At 35.7% G+C, this 26,127-nt stretch overlaps 2 protein-coding genes and 1 long non-coding RNA gene across 3 annotated transcripts; all 3 read left to right on the top strand.

Moving 5' to 3' along the window:
- Positions 1 to 264: 264 nt before the first annotated feature.
- On the top strand, positions 265 to 2,926 carry LOC129284621 (uncharacterized). The gene has a single exon (XM_054920146.1). The coding sequence runs from the start codon at positions 667 to 669 to the stop codon at positions 2,659 to 2,661; it is 1,995 nt and encodes a 664-aa protein (XP_054776121.1). The 5' UTR covers positions 265 to 666; the 3' UTR covers positions 2,662 to 2,926.
- Positions 2,927 to 4,312: 1,386 nt separating this feature from the next.
- On the top strand, positions 4,313 to 11,249 carry LOC129284323 (uncharacterized). Its single transcript, XR_008586843.1, has 4 exons — positions 4,313 to 5,022; positions 5,107 to 5,286; positions 5,507 to 5,666; positions 10,754 to 11,249. It is a non-coding gene; the product is annotated as an uncharacterized LOC129284323 (long non-coding RNA).
- Positions 11,250 to 15,406: 4,157 nt separating this feature from the next.
- LOC129284544 (ferredoxin--NADP reductase, leaf isozyme 1, chloroplastic) lies at positions 15,407 to 18,207 on the top strand. Its single transcript, XM_054920060.1, has 9 exons — positions 15,407 to 15,608; positions 15,714 to 15,960; positions 16,042 to 16,175; positions 16,334 to 16,412; positions 16,498 to 16,589; positions 16,700 to 16,777; positions 17,166 to 17,228; positions 17,325 to 17,559; positions 17,715 to 18,207. Exons 1-9 carry the CDS (start codon positions 15,504 to 15,506, stop codon positions 17,780 to 17,782), a joined length of 1,101 nt encoding a protein of 366 aa, XP_054776035.1. The 5' UTR covers positions 15,407 to 15,503; the 3' UTR covers positions 17,783 to 18,207.
- Positions 18,208 to 26,127: the final 7,920 nt, after the last annotated feature.

Here is a 26,127-nt window from a genome sequence, read left to right as displayed (position 1 = left end):
AATTGTTCATGACTTCATATTGAGACCAGTGGAGGTAGAGAAACGTTAACATACATTGAAGGCTAAAAAGGCATCTTTGCAGGAAAGCATTGTTATGAATTATCATATCATTCGTTTTCCCCCATTCTCATTCTTATTTGTATTTTATACCAAATGGAGTCTTAATTTATACTATACACATGTAAATTAAAAGTACACACTGGTAGTGGTGGAAACGAGCATCCATTGAAATCTTTTGACGAATAGAAGGGGGAGCAAAAGCAGAAAGTGAAAAGCAATGGAGAATCGAGTATTCGCATTTTTACGCAAATAAACATGCGTTGTACGATTCAACTACTTTCAAAGTCGTCAAAATTTCAACCACGGCAAGTTGGGTCTAGGTTATTAGACGACGAAGGAAGCGCGTTTGACCTTGTAAATTCCGTCCGCCGTGACAGACTCGTTCTGCAGTTGCAACTTAGTGCTCGGACGCTCCAGCCCCACCATCCCCTCCATCATCTCATTCTCCCAATCTTCTCTTTTCACAGACAACACCGCGCCCATCATCTCCCTTCATCACCGCCAAATTTGAAGGCCTAGAAACACCCACCCTTCTCCTTCCGTTCCTTTTTTATATCCCATCGTTCTCTCAATCAAAACCCAGAACTCGGGGCCCTGTTTGCTGCCATGGCGGACTCTCTGAAGCAAATCTTGGCAAAACCAATCCAGCTAGCCGACCAAGTAATCAAAGCAGCCGATGAGGCGAGCGCTTCCTTCAGGCACGAATGCGCGGAGCTCAAATACAAATCCGAGAGACTCGCGGGGCTTCTCCGGCAGGCCGCGAGAGCCAGCTCCGATCTCTACGAACGTCCTACGAGGCGGATCATCGATGAAACTGAACAGGTCCTCACCAAAGCCCACTCCTTGATTCTTAAATGCCGCGCTAATGGCCTAGTGAAGCGCGTGTTCAGCATCATACCCGCCGCCGCCTTTCGTAAGATGTCTACCCAGCTCGAGAACTCAATCGGAGACGTGTCCTGGCTCCTTCGCGTGTCCGCTCCGGCGGGGGATCGCGGTGACGAGTATCTGGGTCTTCCTCCGATCGCGGCAAACGAACCGAATCTGTATCTCATATGGGAGCAGGTGGCGACTCTTTACACGGGTTCTCTGGAGGAGCGATCTGATGCGGCGGCTTCGCTGGTGTCACTTGCTCGGGACAACGATCGATACGGGAAGTTGATAATCGAGGAAGGTGGGGTTGGACCGCTGCTGAAATTGCTCAAAGAGGGTAAGATAGAAGGTCAAGAGAATGCTGCGAGAGCAATGGGCCTTCTGGGTCGTGACCCCGAGAGCGTCGAGCACCTGCTCCACGCCGGAATATGCTCTGTGTTTGCCAAAATCCTTAAAGATGGTCCCATGAAAGTGCAAGCTGTGGTGGCCTGGGCTGTGTCGGAGCTGGCGGCGAATTATCCCAAATGCCAAGATCTCTTTGCTCAGCACAATATAATCCGATTACTCGTCAGCCATCTTGCATTTGAAACCGTTCAAGAACACAGTAAGTATGCCATTGATCGCATCAAACCTACGTCAATCCACGCCGTTGTGATGGCAAGTAGTAATTCTAACTCTAATAACACCAATACCAAAAAGTCCAACGAGGAAGACGAGAATCAGGTTAAGAGTCGGATGCTGCATCCATTACATCCATTGGGTAATGGAACAGCTTCTGAGCTGCATCGAGTGATCACAAGTACCATGGCAATGAATGCTACTTCCAAGTCTGATGAAGGAATTCAGAATCAGAACTCCCAAACCAATCAACCCAAGAGCAATGGTCTGAGTAACGGGAAACAAACTCATCAACCGCATCACCAGCCTAGCTACTCACATTCGGGTATTAACATGAAGGGAAGGGAACTGGAGAACCCTGAGACTAAGGCCAATATGAAAGCAATGGCGGCGAGAGCGCTGTGGCACCTAGCCAAGGGTAACTCACCCATTTGTCGTAGCATCACAGAATCAAGGGCTCTCCTGTGCTTTGCAGTTCTCCTTGAGAAAGGACGTCAAGATGTGCAGTTCAATTCTGCTATGGCGGTGATGGAGATCACTGCAATGGCAGAGGAAGATGCGGATCTGAGAAGATCTGCGTTCAAGCCTAACTCTCCTGCATGCAAAGCAGTGGTTGATCAAGTGCTTAAGGTCATAGAGAAGGCAGATTCAGACCTGTTGATTCCTTGCATGAAGGCTGTTGGGAATTTAGCGAGGACATTTAGAGCAACGGAGACAGGGATGATTGCTCCCTTAGTGCGACTCTTGGATGAAAGAGAAGCAGAGGTATCAAGAGAGGCATGTATAGCCCTCACCAAATTTGCCTGCTCGGAGAACTACCTTCACCTGGATCACTCCAAGGCGATAATAAGTGCTGGTGGGGCAAAACATTTGGTACAGCTTGTGTATTTTGGAGAACAGATCGTTCAGATTTCAGCACTAGTTTTGCTCTGCTACATAGCACTGCATGTCCCAGACAGTGAAGAACTCGCCAAGGCTGAGGTGCTCACGGTGCTGGAATGGGCATCCAAGCAATCCTCCATGACGCAGGAGGAAACAATCGAGGCGTTGTTGCAAGAAGCCAGGAGTAGGTTGGAGCTTTACCAGTCTAGAGGTTCAAGAGGATTCCATTGATTTCATCAATACAAGAGTTTGTTGTTGGCCGTGTAGAGGTTTTCATTCATTCGTTTCTTTTCCATCATTCTCGGGGGTGTATATACAGTCAAATGCATTCTTCAATTCTTCGTGTGTATTTTCAACTGTCATAACAACATGTCGTAATTTATTATTTGTTCCGCTCCTTGAAGACTTGAGTAGTTCAGTGTAATCAGTAACCATTTTTGTTTTGGTTACCACCTGGTAACTATTTGTTATTATAATGACAATGACCTTGACATCAGGTGATAATTTCTAGCTAAAACAAAACGATAGCACCTATTAGACATAGCACTTTGTTGTGATAACATGCGACTAAAGGGGATTTTATAGGTCAAAAACTCAAGGGATTTGTTACCATTGATGAATGATGACTAGCAACATGTAACCAACAACGGTTAGTTTATTTCGAATTGGTTATCAGCACGATGAAGCATTATTACTGATTGCTCCATTGGTACTCTTGATTTTAGAATTCGCCTGGAATAGAATACTGTAGTTTTGAGCATAAGAAGTGTTGAACCTGAAAGCTCTTTTTGAAGGTAATGAGGAATTGGCCCTGCGACAGACTGTAGACCCCAACTGTCCTGCTCATCAAAGACCCCACTTTTATCTCGAGTGTAGAAGACATTTCCCAAGGGTGAACCATGAGTTGACGGCTCTGGTGTCTCAACTTTTGGTTCCTGAACTCTTGAATGTTATTCTGCGCTGCGCCAGAGACGAGTGTGTTCAGAATGAAGGTACAAGTTTTGTTGACCGGAGGCTTGGTTCTGGATTATGGTCATCCCTAACCAAAGTTTCAAACGTTTTTCAAACTTCTTGAGGATCTGCATGAGGTTGATGAATAATGAATTTAGTAAATTTTCTTACCAGGAACTAGGAACAGAAATAGATTAAGTCGAGTTGGATTTTAATTAAATAGGTTTGAATTTGTGTAATAAGTTTGAGGGTTAAATCTAACCTGAGATTTTAAGCCTAAACCTATCTAAAGTCTAGCTTAATTTAAAAGTTTAAAAGTAAGTCTTTTAAATAGACTTACATTTTAATTTTAAACATCTCAAATATACTTTAAAACTATTAATATATAATATATAACTTAATTTATTGGTTATAATGTATAATAATTAAAAGGATTTACCAACTATAATACAATACAATAATAAAGTAATAACATTAAAATTAATATATAATTAGAAATAAAAAATAATAGATTGATTAAACATTAAATAGTGAAATTGATGTGTGTATGGTATACTCCTTTTGTTCAAACATATAAGACATTTTTTAAGGAGTTGGATGTTAAAAAATATAAGATATTTTTGATCTTTTGAGATATAATCATTGACTTTTTTTCAAAAATGTCCCTATTGATAGTGACTTTATATTTATTATAGGGTGTTCAATAAGGATAAATATAAAAATATAAGATTATTTTAAAAGTAGATAATTATTTTATTGGGAAGTAAAATTTAGTTAAAAATACTTTATATTTTTTAATGAACGGAGTATTATATAATGTGTGTGTATAAATATGTCGACTTGTTGGACTTATAAACAAGACCTTGAAAAAATAGATTTAATCAATTTAGTTAAATAGATCTAATTAAAAGTATGAATTTAACCTAAGTCTATCGTAACATAAAAAAACAAAACTACTTAAGCCAATGAGTTACACGGCTTCATCAATCATCATAGCTCTTCTCACAAAACACTGTTTCACATGAACAGTGCCATCTTCACTTGATTCGATAGCTAATGAGTGGGGCTCCGTGCATGCTCATTTGACTGGATTTTATCCAAAGCTGCGTGTGATTTAAATTTTTGATCTGCTGCATATATGGCCTAAGAAAAAGTTCCCGCTTTTTTTTTTTTTTTTTCAAGTTTCAAAACTCCCTCCAAAGTCTCTAATTTCAAGGGAAAAAAAGCTGATCACTCTCTGGCTCTCTGCAACTACTGCCCCTGTTCTTTCTTCTTTTCCCTTTTCTCTCTTCCTTCCACCTCCTTTCTTTTCTGGTTCGAGATCCGCTTTAGCATCCCACCCTTTCTCCGTTCAACTCTCGCGTCTGTGGGTTACCAAGGGACAGGGCTTGGGAATATGAGTTCTCACGGTGGCTGCCGCAGAGCGACGAGTTCACGCTTTGGGTGTTTTCGGATTTATTTGCATTGCTCTTTGTGTCTCTCCTTACCGCTTCCTCCGTTTGGATCTAGATGGGGAGGCCGTCGCACCCTCCATTTTTCATGTTTGTCGACCATCTTTTAGTGAGTAGATGGAGCTTCAGGTGAATAAAAGGCAGTAAAAACATCGAAGCTCATAAGAGATGGATTAATTCGTGAACCTTGGTGGGTTTCTTTTTTCTTTTCTTCTATTCATCTTTTTTGTTGCGATTTTGACTCTTTTTCTTTGAGAAATGGTTGAATCATCAGGTTGGAGAAGTTGTTTGAAGCGGAGCATGATGTTCTCAAGGCTCTCAGGGGAATTGGGATTCAAATCATGGTTGGACTCCCCAACGAGATGTTGTCTCTCTTAAGATCTTCCCCCTTTGCTGCTAATTGTGGGTTCTCCAGAATGTTTAGTCGTTTATATGAAGCTGGTGCGGATATCAGGTTTATCTCTATGGTTCTTGATTCTCATTATAGTTTTCATTTTGTTTCCTGAGAAAGCAAAAATTCCATTCTCTCTTTGTTCAATATGCTTAACTGCTTCATCTAAGATTAACTTCTGAAATAATAGTAGTTACTATTGAGATCATAGAAGCGCCAGATTATATTTTCATTGCTTAACTACTTTATCTAAGACCTCTATTATTGGGTTTTCTTTGCTTAGCTGCTTTATCCCACAATGATCCAGAGCTCTACATCTACCAAGACCACTGGTGAGATGTCGTTGGCAATCAATTACCTCGTTGGGCCTCAAATAAGAAGGGAAAGATGAATATCTATCTCTCAGAGCAGGAGACTTTGGAGAAATCAGGTTCCCATAAAAGGTATTCATCACTGTTGTTCTTTCCATTTTTCTTGCTCTATCATGATATATTAATTAATAGTACATTCGTAACTCGCAAAGCTTATGATGAAACTGAATAATAGAGCTATATCCTTTGAAATTACTTTCGCATGCATTGACACACACACACACACACACACACACGAGTTCTAGGCTATGTATCTTAATGTGCCAATTTGCCCTGTCAATCAATCATAAAGCAGTAAAAAACTGCTTATTCTTTCCCACCTGCCATTTTCTCTCCCCATTCTATGAACCAAACTTTCAATTTATGATCTGCCTTAAGCATATGCCTTTTCAATGCATCATAAGTGAACAACAAAAGGAAGTGAATTTAAAATACAACAACAACAACAACAACAAGCCTTTATCCCACTAGGTGGGGTCGGCTACATGGATTGCAAGACGCCATTGTGCTCTATCATTTATTAAGCTTTTAGGAATATTATTAATTAAGAGATCACGTTCAACAACTTCCAAGAGTGTTCTCTTAGGCCTTCCTCTACCTCTCTTAATCGGACTCAAAGTTATATGTTCCACTCTTCTCACTGGTGCCTCCCTTGGTCTTCTTTGTACATGCCCAAACCATTTCAACCGATTTTCTACCATTTTTTCCTCAATAGGTGCCACCCTCACTTTTTCGCGTATGTGCTCATTTCGAATTTTATCTTTACGTGTATGTCCGCACATCCATCGTAACATTCTCATCTCTGCTACTCCAACTTTATGCTCTTGCTGTCCCGTTAAAGCCCAGCATTCACTACTATATAACATTGCCTGTCTGATAGCAGTGCGATAAAACTTTCCTTTAAGTTTATTAGGCACCTTACGGTCACAAATAACTCCTTTAGCTTTTCTCCAATTAAATCACCCAGCTTGAATTCTATGTGAAATATCTCCATTGATTTTGCCATCATTTTGAATAATGGCTCCCAAATATCTAAACTTTTTCATTTGAGGTATAATTTGATCTCCCAATTTCACTTCCAAATTATTTTCGAATAGTCCTTTACCAAATTTACAATATAAATATTCCGTCTTACTTTTACTAAGACGAAAACCTTTCGACTCCAATGTCCTCCTCCATAACTCAAGTTTGCAGTTAACCTCTTCTCTTGTCTCAGCTATAAGAACTATATCATCCGCGAAGAGCATACATTTCGGGATTTCCTCTTGAATAGGTTCCGTCAAAACATTTAAAATTAAGTTGAACAAATAAGGACTCAGAGATGATCCCTGATGTAGTCCAATCTTTATAGGAAAATCCTTTGTTTGACCACTAAGCGTTCTTATACTAGTTTTTACCCCCTCATACATATCTTGTATGGCTTTAATATAAGCAATCCGTACTCCCTTTTTTTCCAACGCTTTCCAAAGCACTTCTCTTGGTATACGGTCATAAGCTTTTTCTAAATCAATAAAAATCATGTGTAGATCTTTATCTTTACAACGATACTTTTCCATTAATCCCCTTAATAGATAAATCGCTTCTGTAGTTGATCTACCTGGCATAAAACCAAATTGATTCTCAGAAATACTTGTCTCCAATCTCAACCTGTGCTCAATTACTTTCTCCCACAATTTCATTGTGTGGCTCATGAGTTTAATCCCTCTATAGTTAGTACAATTCTGAATATCTCCTTTATTTTTGTAAATAGGAATTAATGTACTTCTCCTCCACTCATCAGGCATTTTCTTGGACCGTAAAATCACATTAAATAATTTAGTTAACCATCTTACCCCTTCTTCACCTAAACATTTTCACGCTTCGATAGATATACAATCAGGTCCGTTGGCTCTACCATTTGTCATTTTCTTAAGAGCTTCCTTTACCTCCTTATCACGTATTATTCGATAAAAAGACAAATTTTGTTCTCCTTCACCAGTTACTAAATCCTCTAAGTTACTAGATGAATTCTCTCCATCATTGAAAAGTTTAGAAAAATAAGTCTCTCATCTGTTTTTAATTTCATCATCTGTAACTAAAATTCTTCCCTCTTCATCCTTAATACATCTTACTTGTTCTAGATCTCTTGATTTTCTTTTCCTACTCTTGGCAATCTTATAAATATTTTGCTCTCCTTCCTTCGTCTCAAGGTTCTTATACAATTCTTCAAAAGCTTTAGAACGAGCTTCACCCACAGCTCTCTTAGTTTCCTTCTTAGCCATACGATACCTCTCCCAATTTTCCTCATTGTTACACAAATGTATGGCTTTAAAACAGTTCTTCTTATACTTGATTTTATCCTGTACACTATTATTCCACCATCAAGACTCCTTATCTCTCGGACCAGAACCTTTCGATTCTCTCAAAACTACTTTTGCAACCTTCCGTATCTTTTTAGCCATATCCTCCCATATGATGTTAGCACTTCCCTGAGAATCCCTAATTCCTTTATCCAAAAGATTTCGCTTGAAAATATCTTGCTTCTCACCTTTTAATTGCCACCACCTAATCCTTGGTGTTACTACTTGTCGACGTTTTTGGGTTTTACTCATAATACACACATCAAGGATTAGGACCCTATGTTGTGTCGTTACAACATCTCCGGGGATCACCTTACAATTTTTACAAAGTTTTCTATCTGTGTTCCTAACCAAAAGAAAATCAATCTGTGACCTTGAGGCTCTACTTTTGTAAGTGATGAGATGCTCATCTCTCTTCTTGAAACAAGTGTTGGCAATCTTAAAATCATACGCCAATGAGAAATCAAGAAGAGTTTGTCCTTCATTGTTTAGCTCTCCAAAACTAAAACCACCATGCACCCTCGCATACTGACCAACTTCTCTCCCGACATGCTCATTAAAGTCTCCTCCAATAAAAATCTTTTCACTTTGTGGTATGTGTCGAATCAACCCCTCCAGATCTTCCCAAAATAATTCCTTAAGACTGGCTTCTGTCCCGACTTGCGGCGCATAAGCGCTAACAATATTAACAGTCTCACGTCCAATTATCATTTTTAAAGAAATAATTCTGTCTCCAATTCTGCTAACTTCTACAACATTCTTCTTTCACTCCTTATCTATAATGATGCCTACTCCATTGCGTGCCCTTACTTTTCCTGTATACTAAAGTTTGAAACCTTGAATATCCTTAGCTTCTTCTCCACACCATTTTGTTTCTTGCAAGCAAAGGATATTGATTTTCCTTTGAATCATAACCCCTACAACTTCTACAGATTTACAATTTAATGTCCCAACATTCCAAGTACTAAATCTAATTTTGCTCTTATGGACTAACTTCTTTAGCCGCGTGCGTCCAGAATGATGCGGTAGCCTTTGCTCATTTAACACTACATCCGGGCGCCAATGTAGCGGCTCTAACTCACTTATCACTGTACTCGAGCCATGCAGCGCGTTACTTACGGGCAACGACCTAGCATTAACATTATAACGTCTATTGTCCATGTTCATGATAAATTCAACAAATTTTTACATTGGCTGTTGATAGCCTAACACAACCCTCCTCCTTTACCCGGGCTTGGGACCGGCTATAAACATAGGCGGAGTTTGAATTTAAAATACAACATCCCTACTAAATATGTGTGTGGTATTTCTAAAAGTATCTTTTCTTGATGCAATTTCTATGCTTCATGTTTAATTTTTATTTTTGATGACTTGAGAGCTGATGGTGGCCATCCTCATGAAGAAAGTTGCTTTGATTGTTGGAAATCCTCAAAATCACACGGTCTTCTAAGGAAAATGTTGTTTTATGCTAAAACATATTAATGACTAGTCTTAAACTTGCTATTAGCCTTAATTAGTGAATAGTGTTTGCTACTCTGTTTCTTGGATTCTGTCTTGAGCTTGCTCAATTTCCCTGTAAGGATGATAGGTATTTTTTGTAGAGCACAAGGTTGTTGATTATTGCATCTGATCATTATTCATTCAGTGTGGAAAGTCATTGTCCAATCACCATCTCTCACTATCATGACAGTGCCTATAGTTGTTTTTGTGCTTGGGGTAGGTGCAGAACTTGAGGTAATGAGCTACATGATGCTTGCAATCATGTCAGTGATTAGTTTATGGTGTTTTAGTGGCATCCTTTGGGGAGATAAATATAAACTGGGTTGGAGTAATTAACCAAATGGGTGTTGTTGTTGAAGCTGTAAGACCTATCTTCATGGAAATTTTCATGAAGAGGAAGGGGCTGAAGTTGAATACTAGCTCTGTTATGTATTACATTAGTCCTTGCCTGTAAGTGTTGCACTTGAAAGATTTTTTCTATAAGAGTGCTACTCCTAAAAATTTATCTGTTATAAACTCATCTTTTCTCAATCGAATGTGCAAAAAACCTAATGCATGTGAATATGTTGACAACATAGCAACTTTTGCTTCTATCTCATCAAGGGGATCTGTAGTACAAACTCCAAAGTACCAAAGTTGAGATGTTGGTCTGAACTTTGGACCCTAAACTATGAAGTTTGAATCACTTATTGGAGTTCAATTCTATGTGAGGGCTTCTTAGCATGGCCTGTGCTTTGGCATAACATAAACCGCACTTTCCTTTTTGGGTCTTGCTCAGGCATTAGAGATGTTTATGCGTTGCCTTTTTATATACTACTGTTGCTTTTTAATGTGTTTTACAGACTGTCATGACAATGGATGCCATGCTTGGGCTTTAGTTTTCATGGTTTCTTTTCAAAAAGAGTAGTTTCTTTGTACTCATGGATGTAAATAGTTAGGCAGGTGGTCATACTGCTAAAAAAAGTTTTAGTTAATTCCATTAATTTATTTAAAGAATGCTTTAGAGTCTCTTTTTCTTTAATTTATAATTCAATAATTCTTGCAAGAAAACTGATTTCTCTCTTGGATTCTGCCATGAGCTTGCTCAGTTTTCCTTTAAGGATGAACGGTATTGTTTCTTGAGTACATGGTTGTTGATTATTGCATCTGATTATTATTCCTTCAGTGTGGAAATTATCTGTATAATCACCCTCTATATCTGTCATTGGGCAAAAAATAAAAAAGGCTGTTTCCTTAGTTTCCCTTCAGAATTAATATTTTGTGAAGCAACGTTTTCTTTTGAACACTTTCTAATGGTTATTGTCAAATCCTATGATACAGCTTTGCAAGAGGCAGCTTGAAGTAACACATGTCATATGGTCTAAAATATGGAAGTTACTGGCATAAAGGGTCAAAACATTCATCTGGCTCATGGTTAAAGGACGCCTACAGACTAATGCTGAGAGAGCTCCAAGGAAAATGACACTTGGCCAATGGTGCTCACTTTGTCATGCTTCGGTTGTGAGCATAGATCACATACTTAAAGAATGCCAATTTGCAGCGAGTGTTTAGAGGAAAAAACTCCCTACTAGCATGTGCACTAATTTGTATGGGATTGATATCATTACTTGGCTTACTCTATGCTCATAAAAGCTTCATCTTGACACCTCATGGAAGATTGGGGTAAGCATAGCGTCCTGGAAGTTATGGGGAGGGAGGAAGATGCATTTTCTATGATGAATCCTCTGCTAACGGCATCTTATTTCAAATTTTCAAGTTATGGCTATTGTTAATCATACACTTAGATCTTTTTCTAGCTTTAAAGCTTTGATCTAAATTCCCAATTGTGTTCTCTTATATAGTTTTCTTATAATAATGAAACCTTCCTTTTTACTAAAATTTAAAAGAGGGGGAAGTATAGTAGATGTAGATTATAAATATTTTAGATTTATTTCTCTTTTAATGATGTTAGTAAAGTTTAATTTTTATTGGTGTTAATTTTGATATTATTTGATATTTGACTTAGATGTTTAAGTTTTAAATATTTGTTGTGATGTGAATTTATTAGATTTATTTTTCTAAATTATAATCTTATGTGTAATTTTCTTTAGGATTATAAATTTTTTTATATTTTTAAATTTAAAAGAATGGATTGAGGCCATGAGGGCTAAGCTAGGCTTTGCAAAATAGTGTCATAAGGTATAGTTGAGTTTATTAAAGGTAGTGTGTTTAGGTTTTGGCCATTCAAAGGCCATCTTAATTAATAGTTCTAAAAAATTTAATTTGTTGGATTTTGTGTAAATTATTATTTTCAATTAAATATTCAAACAATTTTAAGTTATGTACATCATACTTAATATTAAATATTATACCTAATAAGTGTTGGTATGATGAAAGAGTTTTTAATGGAATTAAAATTGGAATTGGAATTGGAATCAGAATCGGAATAGAATTAAGTTTTAAAAGTGTGTTTGGTATGAAGATGGAATTTTAATATAATATTAATTTATATGTATTTAAAATAGGAAAAGACTAAATTGTCCTTTTTTTAAATTAAAAAGATTTATCTTGTTATAAATAGACAAAAAAAATGAGGATAGTGAAGTCTACAAATTGAATTTAAGAGAATTGAAGCAATTCCATAGTCAATATGATGGAATTGAATTCTAACATTTTTAGTAGAATTAGTATTCTTAAAAATTACAACTCTTGCATACCAATCATACTTAAATTAGGATTTCATCTTTAATTCTATTTTCACCTTGCTAATTCAATGCTACCAAACATGACCAAAGTATTACATTAAAAAAAGTTTGCATGAGAATAAATGGCATCTCTTTTTATCAAGCAAGATATAAGTATCACACAAGAGAGTAAACCCTGGAAGATACACGGAGCTTAGGGGACTTAATTTTTTGCTCAAAATATTTTGTCAGTCGTGATGTTAAGTTTAATGTATTTAAATAAAAATAGTTTTGTTTTTGTTTTTTGGAAATTCATGTGAACTTTTTACATCTATGACAATCTTTTTTTACTTTTGATTTTTATATGAGCAAAATGTATACGCCAATTGCCACATCAAAGCAATTCTTATAGTTTTTTGCATGGTTACTCATTTCATTTAATATAAGTAGTCATAATTTCGGCTTTCCTGGAGCAATATTGTGTAATTGGACAAGTTAAGTTGTTATTAAACAAGGTTCGGTGATTAGATAAGTTAATTTAGTGTTATTTTTTTGTAATATCATTTTTATTGATAATCTATTTTTTAATAAAAAGTTATTTTTACCTTTTTGTAATATTTATTTGTAAAATTCCGATGATTGAATATAAGCATATGCTTCTTGTGTATCACAAAGGAGGAGTAAATGCTAGCTGTTGTTTATCGAGAGATCTTTTATAATTTGGAAGCGCCATACCTGTCATGCCCATAATTGATATAGAAAATAAATGTTATGTTATTTATTAAACTTATGAATTGTGAGTCAATTTAAATTTCTTTGCAATATTTTTCTCTATTCTACAAAGTTTGTCACGTCTTTTCAAGTTATCCTTCTTTGGATAGTACTTCCTCATTTCATCCTTTTCCTCTAATCATGTATTTGGATAATAATCATGCTCATTATAATATATTATATTTTGTTTTGTTTTGATGTAATGAACACTTGAGATGTTATTTGAACAAGCAATATTGTTATCATGTAATAATAATATGTAGTTGATGTAATTGCACGAGGCTAAATACTAGTTTAGTAAATAGGTTGGGTTAGGCCTAAAGTAAACCAAAATATAAATCCCTGATAAGGACTTGGCTTATTTTCACTCCTATCAAGAAAGTAGTGTTTGTCTAGCATGGTTGTATTGTTAATTTTGTTGCGTATCTGCCAAGCCATTCCTCATGTACTTGTTTGAGTGTGAGTGAACTTGAAAGCATAGCCGAGTATTATATATCCCTACAAGTTTTGCAGAAGCTACCATTGGCTCTGAAAGCAATGTTTGTAATTTGGATTTGAAACTTTAATATGTCAGTAATTAGTCATAGTTGTCATTGGCATGTCTCTATCTAATCCTAAAATATGTGGCAGATGACTCTTTGGATTGCTGTTGAGGATGTTAAGCGAAAAGTAGAGATTTTGAAAGATCTCACAGGCTACAGGAATGTGGTTTAGCTCTATAATGCTTTTGAGGACGATTCATATGCATAAAGATTATGGAGTAAGTTGTCATTTTATTTTTTTACAAGTTTTTATTTTTGAGCTTCTTTATCATGTTGTTTTATTACACTTCATCTGATTTTGACCAACAGTTGACTGCTATTTTTTTTCTTTGATATTTTGAGAGAGGGACTTATTTTTTGAGAACAGATTTATTAGATGACTTGTTCAGTTAGATTTCTGTATCAAGTGGAAATATTTGGTATTAAAATTCACCGCTTCTTGCTTTGTTTTAATCAGGAAGGACAGCCGATATACGGAAAAAGATGCGGCAGTGGTGGTAAGGCAGATGCTCGAAGTTGCAACTGAGTGTCATTTACATGGTTTGGTCCACCGGGACATGCAACGGAAGTAGATGGGAGTTATGTTATTGACAAGGGATAAATAATGAAGGGAACAGAAACTGCCTCAAGTGACCACCGTGAAAAGCACTACCAACCTAAATCCTGTACTTAAAGGAGTCAAGGGAGCAGAAACTGGCATGACATTGGAGGCAGTCTAACCTTGTTGATTAGGAAGGAACGGAACAATAGAAAGACATTCTGACAGAAAATCAACATCCTATCCACTCCGAGTTATATAGTTTAGGAGAGTGGGATGGGAAGAGAAGGTGGAAGAACAAGCATGAAGCATGATGTTAAGCTGGGCCTCTTTTTGTGGCAAAGATATGACCGTGAATGGCAACTGGGCAATTGTAGAATCTCCCAGACAGCGGCTGTAACTCCCTCTCGTTGTTCAAACTTCGAAGCCTCAATTTGTTCAACCTCGTCTGAGCTTGCTACATGAACCTCACCGTTTTAGGATCATCCTCTCTCTTCCCTTTTCTTTGTTTTTTTTATTTATTATGCAATTGTATTTTCATATTAGAAGTAATTCTGTGTGAAGCCATGTGGGCATATTTTCCGACTCGTTCTCTATGTTTTTGGTGAACGGTTTACGGTTAGCACTTAGCATTCTCTTTCTGCGACAGGGCCTCCCATGTAGTGTTGAAGTTCTGAGCCCATTTTTTTTTTTATTTTGGACTGGGCTTCACTCCTGGTCATCGTTTGTACAGCTCATTCTTCAGCGCCACAGAAGGTTCATAACTAATTGCCATGAATTATCAAAGTTCTTTTCCCACTGTGTTTTCCGGGCCTAGCCCTCTCTTTGTACCCAACAAAGAAAAAAAAGAGCAGTTATTCCCCTTTTAATCTTTTATAATATTATTTGTTTTCACATAATCCCGCGAAGAAAAAAAAATTGATCTTTCAACGAAATGATGTTGGAAATTTCAGATATAAGCAAAACGTCTTGAAAATGTATAATTTGTTTTGTTTCCAGAAAAAATCACTAGTTCTGGCAGAAATGAAGAGTGGGGTAGCTTTCTTTAATCCCTATGTATTGCCCGAGCGTGGGATTGGGATGGAATAGATGAAGAGACAAGTTGAATTGCGAATGTAGTGGCACCTATTGACAAGAGAATCTCTCGACAAAATGGCCGTCTCTCACTCCCGTTGAAGTCAATGATATTTACGATTTGAGGATTACATACATCCTCAATACCCCAATGCCACAGAGAACTACTATACTACAGCAAAGAGAATCCTTAAAATCTAATAATAAACCCCAAAATATACATTTTCTGAAAAAGAAAAAAAGAAAAATAAACAGGGAGGTGTCCTGGAAGAGCTGAGAGTCATACATCGCTCAACACCTTATCCTCACATCAACCACTGCATTCCCTTCCAAATCTCATCCACCCAATCTTATAATCCTCTGATCGCATCTGCATCCAGACAAAACATACTCCCTTCCTTCGCTTCTCCCTCTTTTTACATATTTCACCAACTCAGCAAAATATCATCTCCTTCATCTATCGTTTTTTTTCTTTCTAAAACATGGCTTCTGGAGTAACTGCTTCGCTCTCCTTTCCTTCCTCCAAGTCCGCCTCTCTCTCGACCAGAACCTCCATCGTTTCCCCTGACAAACTAGTATTCAAGAGGGTATATCATATGTTACTGTGATAGTCTAATTTTAGCATCATGTATGTTTTCCCCTTAATTATGGGATGAATTATGAATCTAATGATGTGCTTTGTGGTCTCTCAGGTTGCATTCCAATACAGGGATGGGTATAGCAGCGGGAGGGTAGTTTCTATCAGAGCCCAAGTGACCACCACCGAGACAGAGGCGCCTGCTGCTAAGGTAGAGAAGGAATCCAAGAAACAGGAAGAAGGAGTGGTGGTGAACAAGTTCAAACCCAAGAATCCTTACACGGGGAGATGCTTGCTCAACACTAAGATCACTGGGGATGATGCTCCTGGAGAGACGTGGCACATGGTTTTCAGCACCGAGGGTTCTGCTCTTTACCTTCCTCATTCCTATTATTAATCTACCGAGCTCATGCTCATGTTGTCCGTGTGTAATTATGTCCCAGGAGAGGTTCCCTACAGAGAAGGACAGTCAATCGGAGTGATACCGGATGGGATTGACAAGAATGGCAAGCCTCACAAGCTCAGACTGTATTCCATTGCCAGCAGTGCCCTCGGTGACTTTGGTGACTCCAAAACTGTGAGTTTTGAATTTCGCCTTGGGCTAATCGTGTTATTCCTTCACACTGTTGTTGTTGTGGTTCTGATTTCAGTCTGACCTTACATTCCAACATTTTATTTATGGCCTGCGTGACGCTTCAAATTCATTAATTTACTGTGTGATATGATCTCATGCAGGTTTCTCTGTGTGTGAAACGGCTTGTATACACAAATGAAAATGGAGAACTCGTCAAAGGGGTGTGCTCAAATTTCTTGTGTAAGGATGGAATAGTTCTAGTTCTTATGTAGTTTGGAAGGAATTTTAGCTATATGTCTGGTCTTAAAGAGATCTCTATGAGTAGGTGATTTGAAGCCTGGAGCTGAAGTGAAGATCACAGGCCCTGTAGGGAAAGAAATGCTGATGCCTAAAGATCCTAATGCCACCATCATAATGGTATGTAATCTAATATTTATTTCAGTAAATGGATACGTTTGGATCCTTTGGGCAGTTATCGTTGTTTTTTTTTTTTTTTTTTGATTTGACTGGAGATACTTTCTTTGTAGTTGGCAACTGGAACTGGAATTGCTCCATTCCGCTCATTTTTATGGAAAATGTTCTTCGAGAAGCATGATGATTACAAAGTAAGTGTACCAAAGAAAGAGTAATTGCATCCTTCTTGAACAAGGCGCCTTTCTTATAACTACAGTGTAGCAATTTTGTGTAGTTGTATCGCAACAAGAACTAGGCAACAGTAACGTCATTTCACATGATTTTGCAAAGACTACTGCTAGAGATTCATTAGATCCATCTTTGCAGAATCACTATTGAATTATTTATGTAGTTTCATTATAATTACAATAAATGATATTTCTCATCGGCTGTTATAAGACAATAGTTGGTGGAACAAATGAGATCACCAGAAGACAAAATGAATGCTAGATCAGAAATTAGAATAGCTATAATACTTTAGATTGGTGAATTGTACAAGTGACTTCTTTTATCCTAACTGAGTTTTGCACGTATTTGCAGTTCAATGGTTTGGCATGGCTCTTTTTGGGGGTCCCCACTAGCAGCTCGCTGCTTTACAAGGAGGTGATGCTATGAAAACCTTCCCTCTTGTGGTCTCAGGAACCGAGGGGATTGATAACATTTCCCACTGACTTATATGATACTGTCTGCGTGGGACAGGAATTTGAGAAGATGAAGGAGAAAGCTCCAGAGAACTTCAGGCTTGACTTTGCCGTGAGCAGAGAGCAAACAAATGAGAAAGGGGAGAAGATGTACATCCAGACCAGAATGGCTCAATATGCAGAAGAGTTATGGGAATTGCTCAAGAAAGACAATACTTTCGTCTATATGTGTGGGTTGAAAGGAATGGAAAAGGGGATTGATGACATCATGGTCTCATTGGCTGCAAGGGATGGTAAGAAACATTTTCCTTTATTCACATTAGACTCCCAATTTGGCTTTTGCCTAATTTTTTATTGAAACCCCTGCCTGGTACCTACTCTGGCAATCTGCTGCTTGACATTTGGATAGAAACTTTGCTAATCGAGTTGTGCTACTCATAATGTGCAGGTATTGACTGGGTTGAGTACAAGAGGCAGTTGAAGAAAGCAGAGCAATGGAACGTGGAAGTCTATTAATTTCCCTGTTCAGTTAGATGTATGGTCATATTCGTGAAGCAGCCATTCGATCATTTCTCGTGCATTCTGTAGATAAATGAGCCCTCAGTGATTTTTCTTCGATGGTATTCTGACTTCCAATAGTGAATCAACCTCATTTCAATACATTGAGTAATACTTTTTGAGGGATCTATGCAATCTAGATGAAGCCAGCTTCCTTTACCAAACATTAAATAAGTTCATATATCATATTCCACTGAAGTTAAACTTGTATGTATATTCAATAGGGAATTTGTAGCGTTCGCTACTTTTTTTCTTTTATCTTTTTTTCTGAATTGTTAAGTTTAGCAAAGGATCATGCATGACCTTGACCGAGTAGCCGGAAAGCTTCTTTTGTCTCCCTGAATTGTGAAAGGTTCAATTCAACATGGCATAGTTTAAATTCTTGTCAAGTGCTATCATGGAAGTAGAGGTCATGGTCGTAATTACTTGATAAGCAAACGGTAAGAACATCACATCCCCCTTCTAAATTAAGTGAAAAAAATAATTAGTTTGTATATGGTATCATCAAAGGAAGCCTTTGAGTTTAATTGAGCATTTCAGTTGGGACTCCGTGTCAATACAGGATCGTTTTGATCTTTGAGATGTGAACTTTTTTTAAAAAAAAAAATGCATTAAAATATTAAGTGGGTTGAACTATGCACCTCTGCCTATACCCCATTCTTTTTAGCAAACCACCTGGTCTTTTATATCGTTGGTTTTCAAAAATAAAAGCTAATGCGAATTATAAAGTATACAGTCAAAATATTTAATGATATTTTATGTTTATCCCTGTAACTTTGATAGCTTGCTTGTAACTTCGAACAATACAATGATAAGGCATCAAGGGAGTATATGTTACAGTTACTGCACATACAAGGGATTTCATGTGTTAATGTGCGTGAGAGGGAGAGGAGATAATAGAGAGTTTTGGTATGACTTTTGATTTACGGTTGATTATTTTTAGTTGAGAGAATCATTGAATATAGTGAAACACATTGAAATTCTTTTTTTTTTTTTTTTGAGGGGGGGTGGGGTTAGGGGACAAATCTAAGCACATACAACTATAACACTAAGACACAAAACGAGGGACCAAATCCCTCATGGAATCTCGATATAGCAAAGAAACAAGTTTTTTCGGAGGCATTTCAAGAGTAAAACAATTATCAATTTGATCCACACTTTTCTTAGCAAGCACGATCTCTTACCCTCTTTAAGTGGCTAGCCTTTTTAAAATAAAAGGAGGAGGTGGAATACTACAATTACTCAATAGTTAATCTGGAAAATCTAAGAGAACAGGATAGAGGTCAATTTTCAAAATAATTATGCACTCAAGAGATAGATTTCAAAAAAGCATCAACTGGCATCCACTATCTGTATCATGGGCATATTTCGCCAATATCTTCTGTGACGCCAAAAGCTAGATGTGTTCTATCTTGGATTTTTAAGATAATGGCCATAGCTTCCATTGATTCCGTAAACACTACATACAACTAGTCCTAATATATTGAAAGCATATAATCTTTCACATACATGTGCTGTGATATTTACCTGAAGAATGGCAATGTAGAAAAAATTACTAGTTTGATGACAAAATATAAAGGTCTGGATTTACATAAAGATTAAATTTTAAGATCAAATAGTTTGACAAATTTAAGAGACAAAATTTTTTACTATTCCTACAAAAGTTCCCATTATTTTTATTATTATTTATAGGTATTCTTTGTTGGAAGCAATCTATTCGAAATAAAATTAAGTATTAAATACAAGTATTTTTTTAAATAAAAATTTAAATATTGGTTCGCTACATTTTTGAGAACTAACTTTTTTTACTGGACCCATCTTGTTGGTAAAAAAAAAATTTCATTATTATTTGGCTTTGTTATTTTTTTTTTGTCTTTTTTAATTTGTTGTTGTTCATTTGTAGTCTGGATGTATTCCTTACTTTTGCTAATCCATCACAATTTGTTAAATTCAATTATATTTGCAGACAGTTTTTATTTCTAAATTTACAAAAGTTTTAGCATTCATCCCTTCTCTTTTCTTTTCTTTTTTGAAATGGTAACATATATATTTATTTTCCAATTTTTTGGCCAACATATTTATTTTATAATTTATATATGCTAAAATTTTAAATCAATTAGTTTTGTTTACTACGAAAATCATGCTTACAAAATTACCCTACTCAAATAAATAATGCCAGCAAAATATTTTTAAGTTTGGTTTGATTTATTTGGATTTTTTTCATTATAAATCGATTTAATCTGATTTGCGAAAATTTTCTCTTTGATTATTTCCATTTCCATTTTAACCGGTTTGAAACCAATACATAATATACTCATTCGGTCATTCCTAACTCTCCTTCGTACGTGATTTTTTTTAAAATGTTATACACACACACAAACACGTACATAACTATCCCTCTTATTATTAAAAAAAACTCCTTATTATTTTTTTGGAAAAATTAACAAAAAAGACTTCAGCAAATTTCATTTTGCTAAGAAAAACTTGAGAGAGATTTAATATTGAGGCCCTTCACCAGCATTAATTCGCTAGACTAATGACCATATTGCTCCTACTAAAATCTCACTCCCTCAAAAATTCTCTCCTCTCATGAGAGCTTCTCTAGCCCTTGGTAAGTGTTTGCCTTAATGGCATCTCCCCAACAACTACCAAGGAGAGTGAGCCTATGTCTGAGTGCTGTTTTGGTATGTGAATCGTGCCACCATTGTTGATGCTGTGTTTCAGTGTTGTTTATGAAAGGTGAGAAAACTATTAAATGGCAAAAAAGCAGTAAAGTGATCAAACTCCACTGTTGCCATGCCATCCTTCTTCAGGGTGGTGCTTCCACAATCTTCTTATGTTTTCCATACTTTTTTGAGCCTCAGGATCTGTGGCTTTTGTTCAAGTTTGTTATTAAAAATATGGTTTCCATGAAGTTCATCGAAGGACCACAAACATCTTGGTAATTAGTTTTCATTTTATGATTATATTGATTTTTATCAAGTACATGACTTAATTGAGTTGAATTTGGGTTTGATGTGGTATTCAAAGGAATACTTTTTGTTTATTTAGTTAAATTACGTAAAAAAAATTAAGTTTATGGAAGAAAGTTGCAATGGATTATTCAACTTGTGATTTCTCTTCCGATTGATTAAAAGATAATGGTCTTTGTGTTTTATTTAGGAGCTTGTACATATCCAAAGTTATTGTTAATTTAAGTGAAAGACTTTTTATAAAAGGTTAAGATCTAATTTTACTCATGTTCTTATTTTCAAGGAATGCTGGTACTCTATACTTTTAAGTAGGATAATTCTTCCCTTGAATTATTTTTGTCAAGCAAAAATGTCCTTCTATTAGTGTATTGTGAAGTCATCCATTTTCTACTTATCTATCATTCTATAAGGTTTGATATCTTCTAATTTGGCACCTAACTTGGCTTTGACCCTTTGATGTGGCATCCTATGACGAGTCACATGGCTCTCCACTAATACATTACACGTGCATGTGAGACTTGAAGAAATTAGAAAATGAGATATTTTTCTGTCACCATTACTAAAATATTCATCTTATCTTTGTATATGATGGTTTATTGCCTTCATTTCTAAAAAAAAAAGCTTCAACTAAGATATGATTGATTCCCCAAGAACACGTGCTAAAGAGCAACTCAACAAAGGTGATCAAGTTGACGGCTTGTTATGGAGTAAGAAGACCCACCACACTCTTGAGGACTCTTAGCCAAAGATCGTCAACCTTCCTTATGATGCTCCCCAGAGCTTCCATCTTTGCCAAAACTAAAAAGTTACTTGTAACATTACCTAGGTGAGAGAAAGATTGGGAAAAGAAGGAGGAAGAGTTTGAGGTTCAAGGAAGTTATGGGGTTGACTTGAAAAAATGAAAAATTATGGTATTGCATTATAACTGATTGACTCATTAGAATTGAGAGAGGGTGAGATCACTGGTATCAATACTTGTTAGAACTGAGAGGTGGATGAGATCATTGGCACCAATGTCAAAGAAGACTTAGTGTAGACGAGGTGGAAGGTGAAGGTGGGATGCCAGCTGATGACCTAATGGAGAGAGCATTCAAGGGTTAAAAAATAGAGATTTCCCTTTCAACGTGGGCTAAGGGATATCATGTTGACTAAGTTTGTAGGAGGAGGAGGAGGAAGATTCAACAAGAGCTAGCATAAAGGAAGAATTGTTATGAATAAAGCTTTCTGAAATGTCACATACTGGATAATAGAAGAATCCACGACACATTAATAGAAGGGCATTTTTGCTCTCATAAAAAATTGTTTAAAGGGAGAATTGCCCTACTTAAGAGTATAAAGTGCCCAACACTCCTAAAAAATAAGTATATGAATAAAATTATACTTTAAGTCTTTTATAAAGGACTTTTGATATAACTATATCAGGTGCTTGCTCGGTCCTTACAAGTAGGAAATTTACTTAGTTATTTTAAAAGCTTCTTGTTCAAGTAGGAAATTTGTTTGATTATGATGGCAAGATGTGATTTTTCATCTCGGAGCTTATGTTGTTGCTGAAAAACCCTTCATTAAGAAATATTTTCATGAACATGTTTGGCACTTATTTTTCTTATCCTATATTTCAATTCAAAAGAAACCTCTAATTTATATCGGTATTTGTTGCAAATGATGCCTAAGACTAAAATTGGTGTCATGTAAACTATTTACTCATGCAAGTGTGCATATGTATCAATGTAGAATTCTAGTAGATTTGTTTCTGCCTATATTAAGGTCCTAGCTAATTGTAACACTCTAAATTTCACACTTATTTTTTTGCAATTTATGTAATTTCCCAAACAACTTGATCAATTAAACATATATTTTGGTAGAAAAGAGTCTACCATGGTAATAAAAGGTAAAATTTACTTTTCAAAACACTACCATGGTAAAAAAAACTTTAAATAATATTTTAAAATCCTGCTATAGTGAAAAAAAAAGCTACCATGATAACTAAGAGTCAAAATTATTTTTTTACAAAAAGCATATCATGCTTGAAAGAGTTTTTCTTACAGATAAAATATTTTTCAAATTAGACTACTATAATCGAAAAGGATATATTATGGTAGAAAAGATTAAATATAATAAAATAGAACTACCATGGTAAATAAGAAAGTAAATAAATTAAATAAATAATTGATGAAGAAAATCTAAAATAAATAAAGTGTACCTTATAAGATCCCATTAAAAAAAGCATTTAAATCTAATAAAATTATAGAAAAGGTAATTAAAAGTTAAGCATGGTTTCTAGGAGGTTAAATTATCCAAAAATAAGTTTATTATAAGTAAAAAAGTCTAAAGGAACCATTTCAAAAGTTAAAGACTTAGCATGGGTAATTTTAAAAAATTTTATGTTACATGCCGAGGCATATAGCACAAAGAGAAAAATTCACCCTCTCTATTGTATGCTGCGGTACACGTTGTTGCATCAACACAATAACAACATGAACAGTGACAATGAACTTCAAACGGACATAACTTTCTATACACATATCCAAATTAAGTCATTCACACGAAACTTATTAAAAGATCTTGCTAATGGATTTGTTTGGTATAGAAATTCCTCCAAATGAGGATTTTATCCATAAAATTTTCTTTAGGAACAAAACACACTTTTACACTTTACATACCTAAAATGAAAGCCAATGGCTAATGTGTAAGACACTTGATCAACTCAATCAAATTCCAAATAATGATTTCATATCAATAAATTGATACATGCATATACAACTCCTATAGTTAGGTTATAGCCACCTAACACACTATGTGTGTGGTATAATGCTATAACATGTGGCATAGAAAATTTTATTTCATTAAAAACACCTAAAGAAGCTTTTAAGCATATCAAAGCCATGAATGTCGCCAAAAATACTCCATGGCAATCACATAGGGAGTTATCAAAAGTATGAGAGTTACATATTCATTTACAAAACAAATGCCTTAAGGTTGGAAATTATCCATAATTTACCAAAAGAAGGATGACTAAGTCTAATGGTGTCTACTGATACCAAGTTACACTTCCAGTACTCCTCCGACTAAAATCTTTCCTATAAAAATGTTAACCACGGGAAGTGAAATACAAAATTCCTAGTAACTAAAATTAACATGCAATTATGCATGCAATATAACTAACCGTGCAATCGCTAAGTGGACATACAAGAATGATTTCTTAACAATGGTTATCTGAACAATTCCAAACAAGTTATACTTTGCATAACAATACTTTATATCCCTCTAAACATCATGCATAAAACCAAATCACTTAACCAAAGGTAGGTTGATCCAAACTAATAACTACCATTAATCTAATAAGGGCTTACTGCGTGGTAGAATACAACTCTAGAAAAAAATTTCAACAATACATTTTTTCAAACAAGTCCCAACATGTCATGCTTATTTCCAAACAATTTAGACAAAAACACAACTAAATAATTTTCATGCTTTTGAACAAATTTTGATTCCAAACATAACATACATATATTATTCATCCCACTTAGAAATTATGTTTCAAACAATAAAAACATGCTTCTCAAACAGAACTTGCTTCTAAACAACATAAAGCACACATAGCCAACCATAATGCACACACAATCACACATTAATAATAGTTACCTTCTCTTAAAGCTCCCCTATAACATCCTAAATCTAAATTAAAAATCAAATTGATTAATTAGATAAATTAATTAAGTAATTAGGGTAATTAAGAGCTTACTTTTGGGCTCGAGTAGTTAGTTGGATCTATGAAGCCCTTTAAGAGAGTCAAATGAGATAAAAAAGAGGGTTTTGGGTTGTTTTAAGCTTACAATGATGGGCTTTAGTGAAACTACTTGTTTTAACCTATGTGTTACAACAAATGACATAGCTTACCTTAGTAAGCATGATAGAATTTTAAAACCCAATTCTACCATTATAGATGATAGGTCTAAGGTGTCCTTGAAAGAGATCTAAGGGGAAGCATCTAAGCTCTGTTAGGATTTAACTATAATGAAGTTTTGGAGACATTTTAAGGTTTTATATGCCTTGAATAAGCTTTCTACTGCAATATTCTCGCTTCTTCCTAAATCCTTAGCTAGTTTTTTGTTTTTGGGATATGATAGGGCTATCTTAAAATTACCATAATAATGGAGCATTTAACAATTTTGATGGAGCCTTAGGATGCTCATAAATGTTATCAATGAATGGATTATAATTGTCGCTATCATTAAGTGTCATTATTAAGGGTTAAAGTGTTAATCCTAATAATAATTAATTAAAGTAAAATTTATAAAGGAAACCAAAAATTATGGTTGAGTCTAGTGAGAGTTAAATAAACCAACTCGCCTTAGTAGGCCTTTACTCGCTTAACGAGACACTTATATAACTATTCTCTAAACATACTTTGAAATCAAATTGAATAATCACAATTAAATGAGCCAAAACCTAGCTCCAATTCTTAAATCTTTAAACATTAATCTAGGCCTCTTTTGAACTAGTTTAAGTCAAAATGCCACAAGGTTTTAAACATAAATTTCACACGCAACACAATCCTGAATCTATATGCCCTTATAGTTGGCAAATAATAATAATCATGATGATGATGATGATGCATTATAGAGAAGTTCACCTGAAGCCTTAGCAACTTTAGTGTTTTGTTCCCTAGACTTCGCCTTTATCCCTGCCCTTATTATCTCCTAGAAATAGTGAAAGTAACAGGGTGAGATTTCATACAAAATTTTAGTAACTAGGATATTTAAATTAATATAAAACAGTGGTAACATACAACTTATACAATTTATATATTCAACTTAAAACCACATGCAAGATATATTTTAGAGTTTATATTAGTCATTTAATTTCATGATGATTCACAGGAAAATATGTATTAAATGATGCATGCTTAAATCCCCCTTATCACCTCTGACTAAACTCATGGGCAACTCACTATAGCTCTAGTTTATATTACTAGGCTAGTTTTGCTCTCTAAATCAGGACGGGTTACCCAACCAAAGGCCTCCTTACTCCATTTTAGACCACAATTCTCCTTACTCAACCTTCAAGGTGTCATAATATGATTGACCATCACTACCAATCCAAGCAGTAAACCTGAGCAAGTGCTTGACCAACACTACCAATTTAAGCACTGAAACTAAGCACATATACATTCATATAAATCACTACTAAGGGGCGACCTCAATAGAGTAGACTATAGATTTTTCATATTATTTACAACTCTCCTGTAGGTGAACTCCCACCCTTATGCATGTATCCAAATCAATAAATTCATATATATACAGATAATTTAGAGCAGTTTCTCAATTCAAA

The sequence above is a fragment of the Prosopis cineraria genome, unplaced genomic scaffold, assembly GCF_029017545.1.
Source record: "Prosopis cineraria cultivar Desert tree isolate PC_DT_omini unplaced genomic scaffold, ASM2901754v1 PC10, whole genome shotgun sequence".
Taxonomy (NCBI): domain Eukaryota; kingdom Viridiplantae; phylum Streptophyta; class Magnoliopsida; order Fabales; family Fabaceae; genus Prosopis; species Prosopis cineraria.
Note: the sequence above shows the minus strand (reverse complement) of the source record. Positions and strands in the feature narration are given on the sequence as shown.

Coding starts and splice junctions, on each gene's coding strand:
- LOC129284544 (XM_054920060.1), top strand. CDS start 15,504: ATGGCTTCTGGAGTAACTGCTTCGCTCTCCTTTCCTTCCTCCAAGTCC. Junction 15,609..15,713: donor ACAAACTAGTATTCAAGAGG/GTATATCATATG, acceptor GTGGTCTCTCAG/GTTGCATTCCAATACAGGGA. Junction 17,229..17,324: donor GCTCGCTGCTTTACAAGGAG/GTGATGCTATGA, acceptor TGCGTGGGACAG/GAATTTGAGAAGATGAAGGA.
- LOC129284621 (XM_054920146.1), top strand. CDS start 667: ATGGCGGACTCTCTGAAGCAAATCTTGGCAAAACCAATCCAGCTAGCC.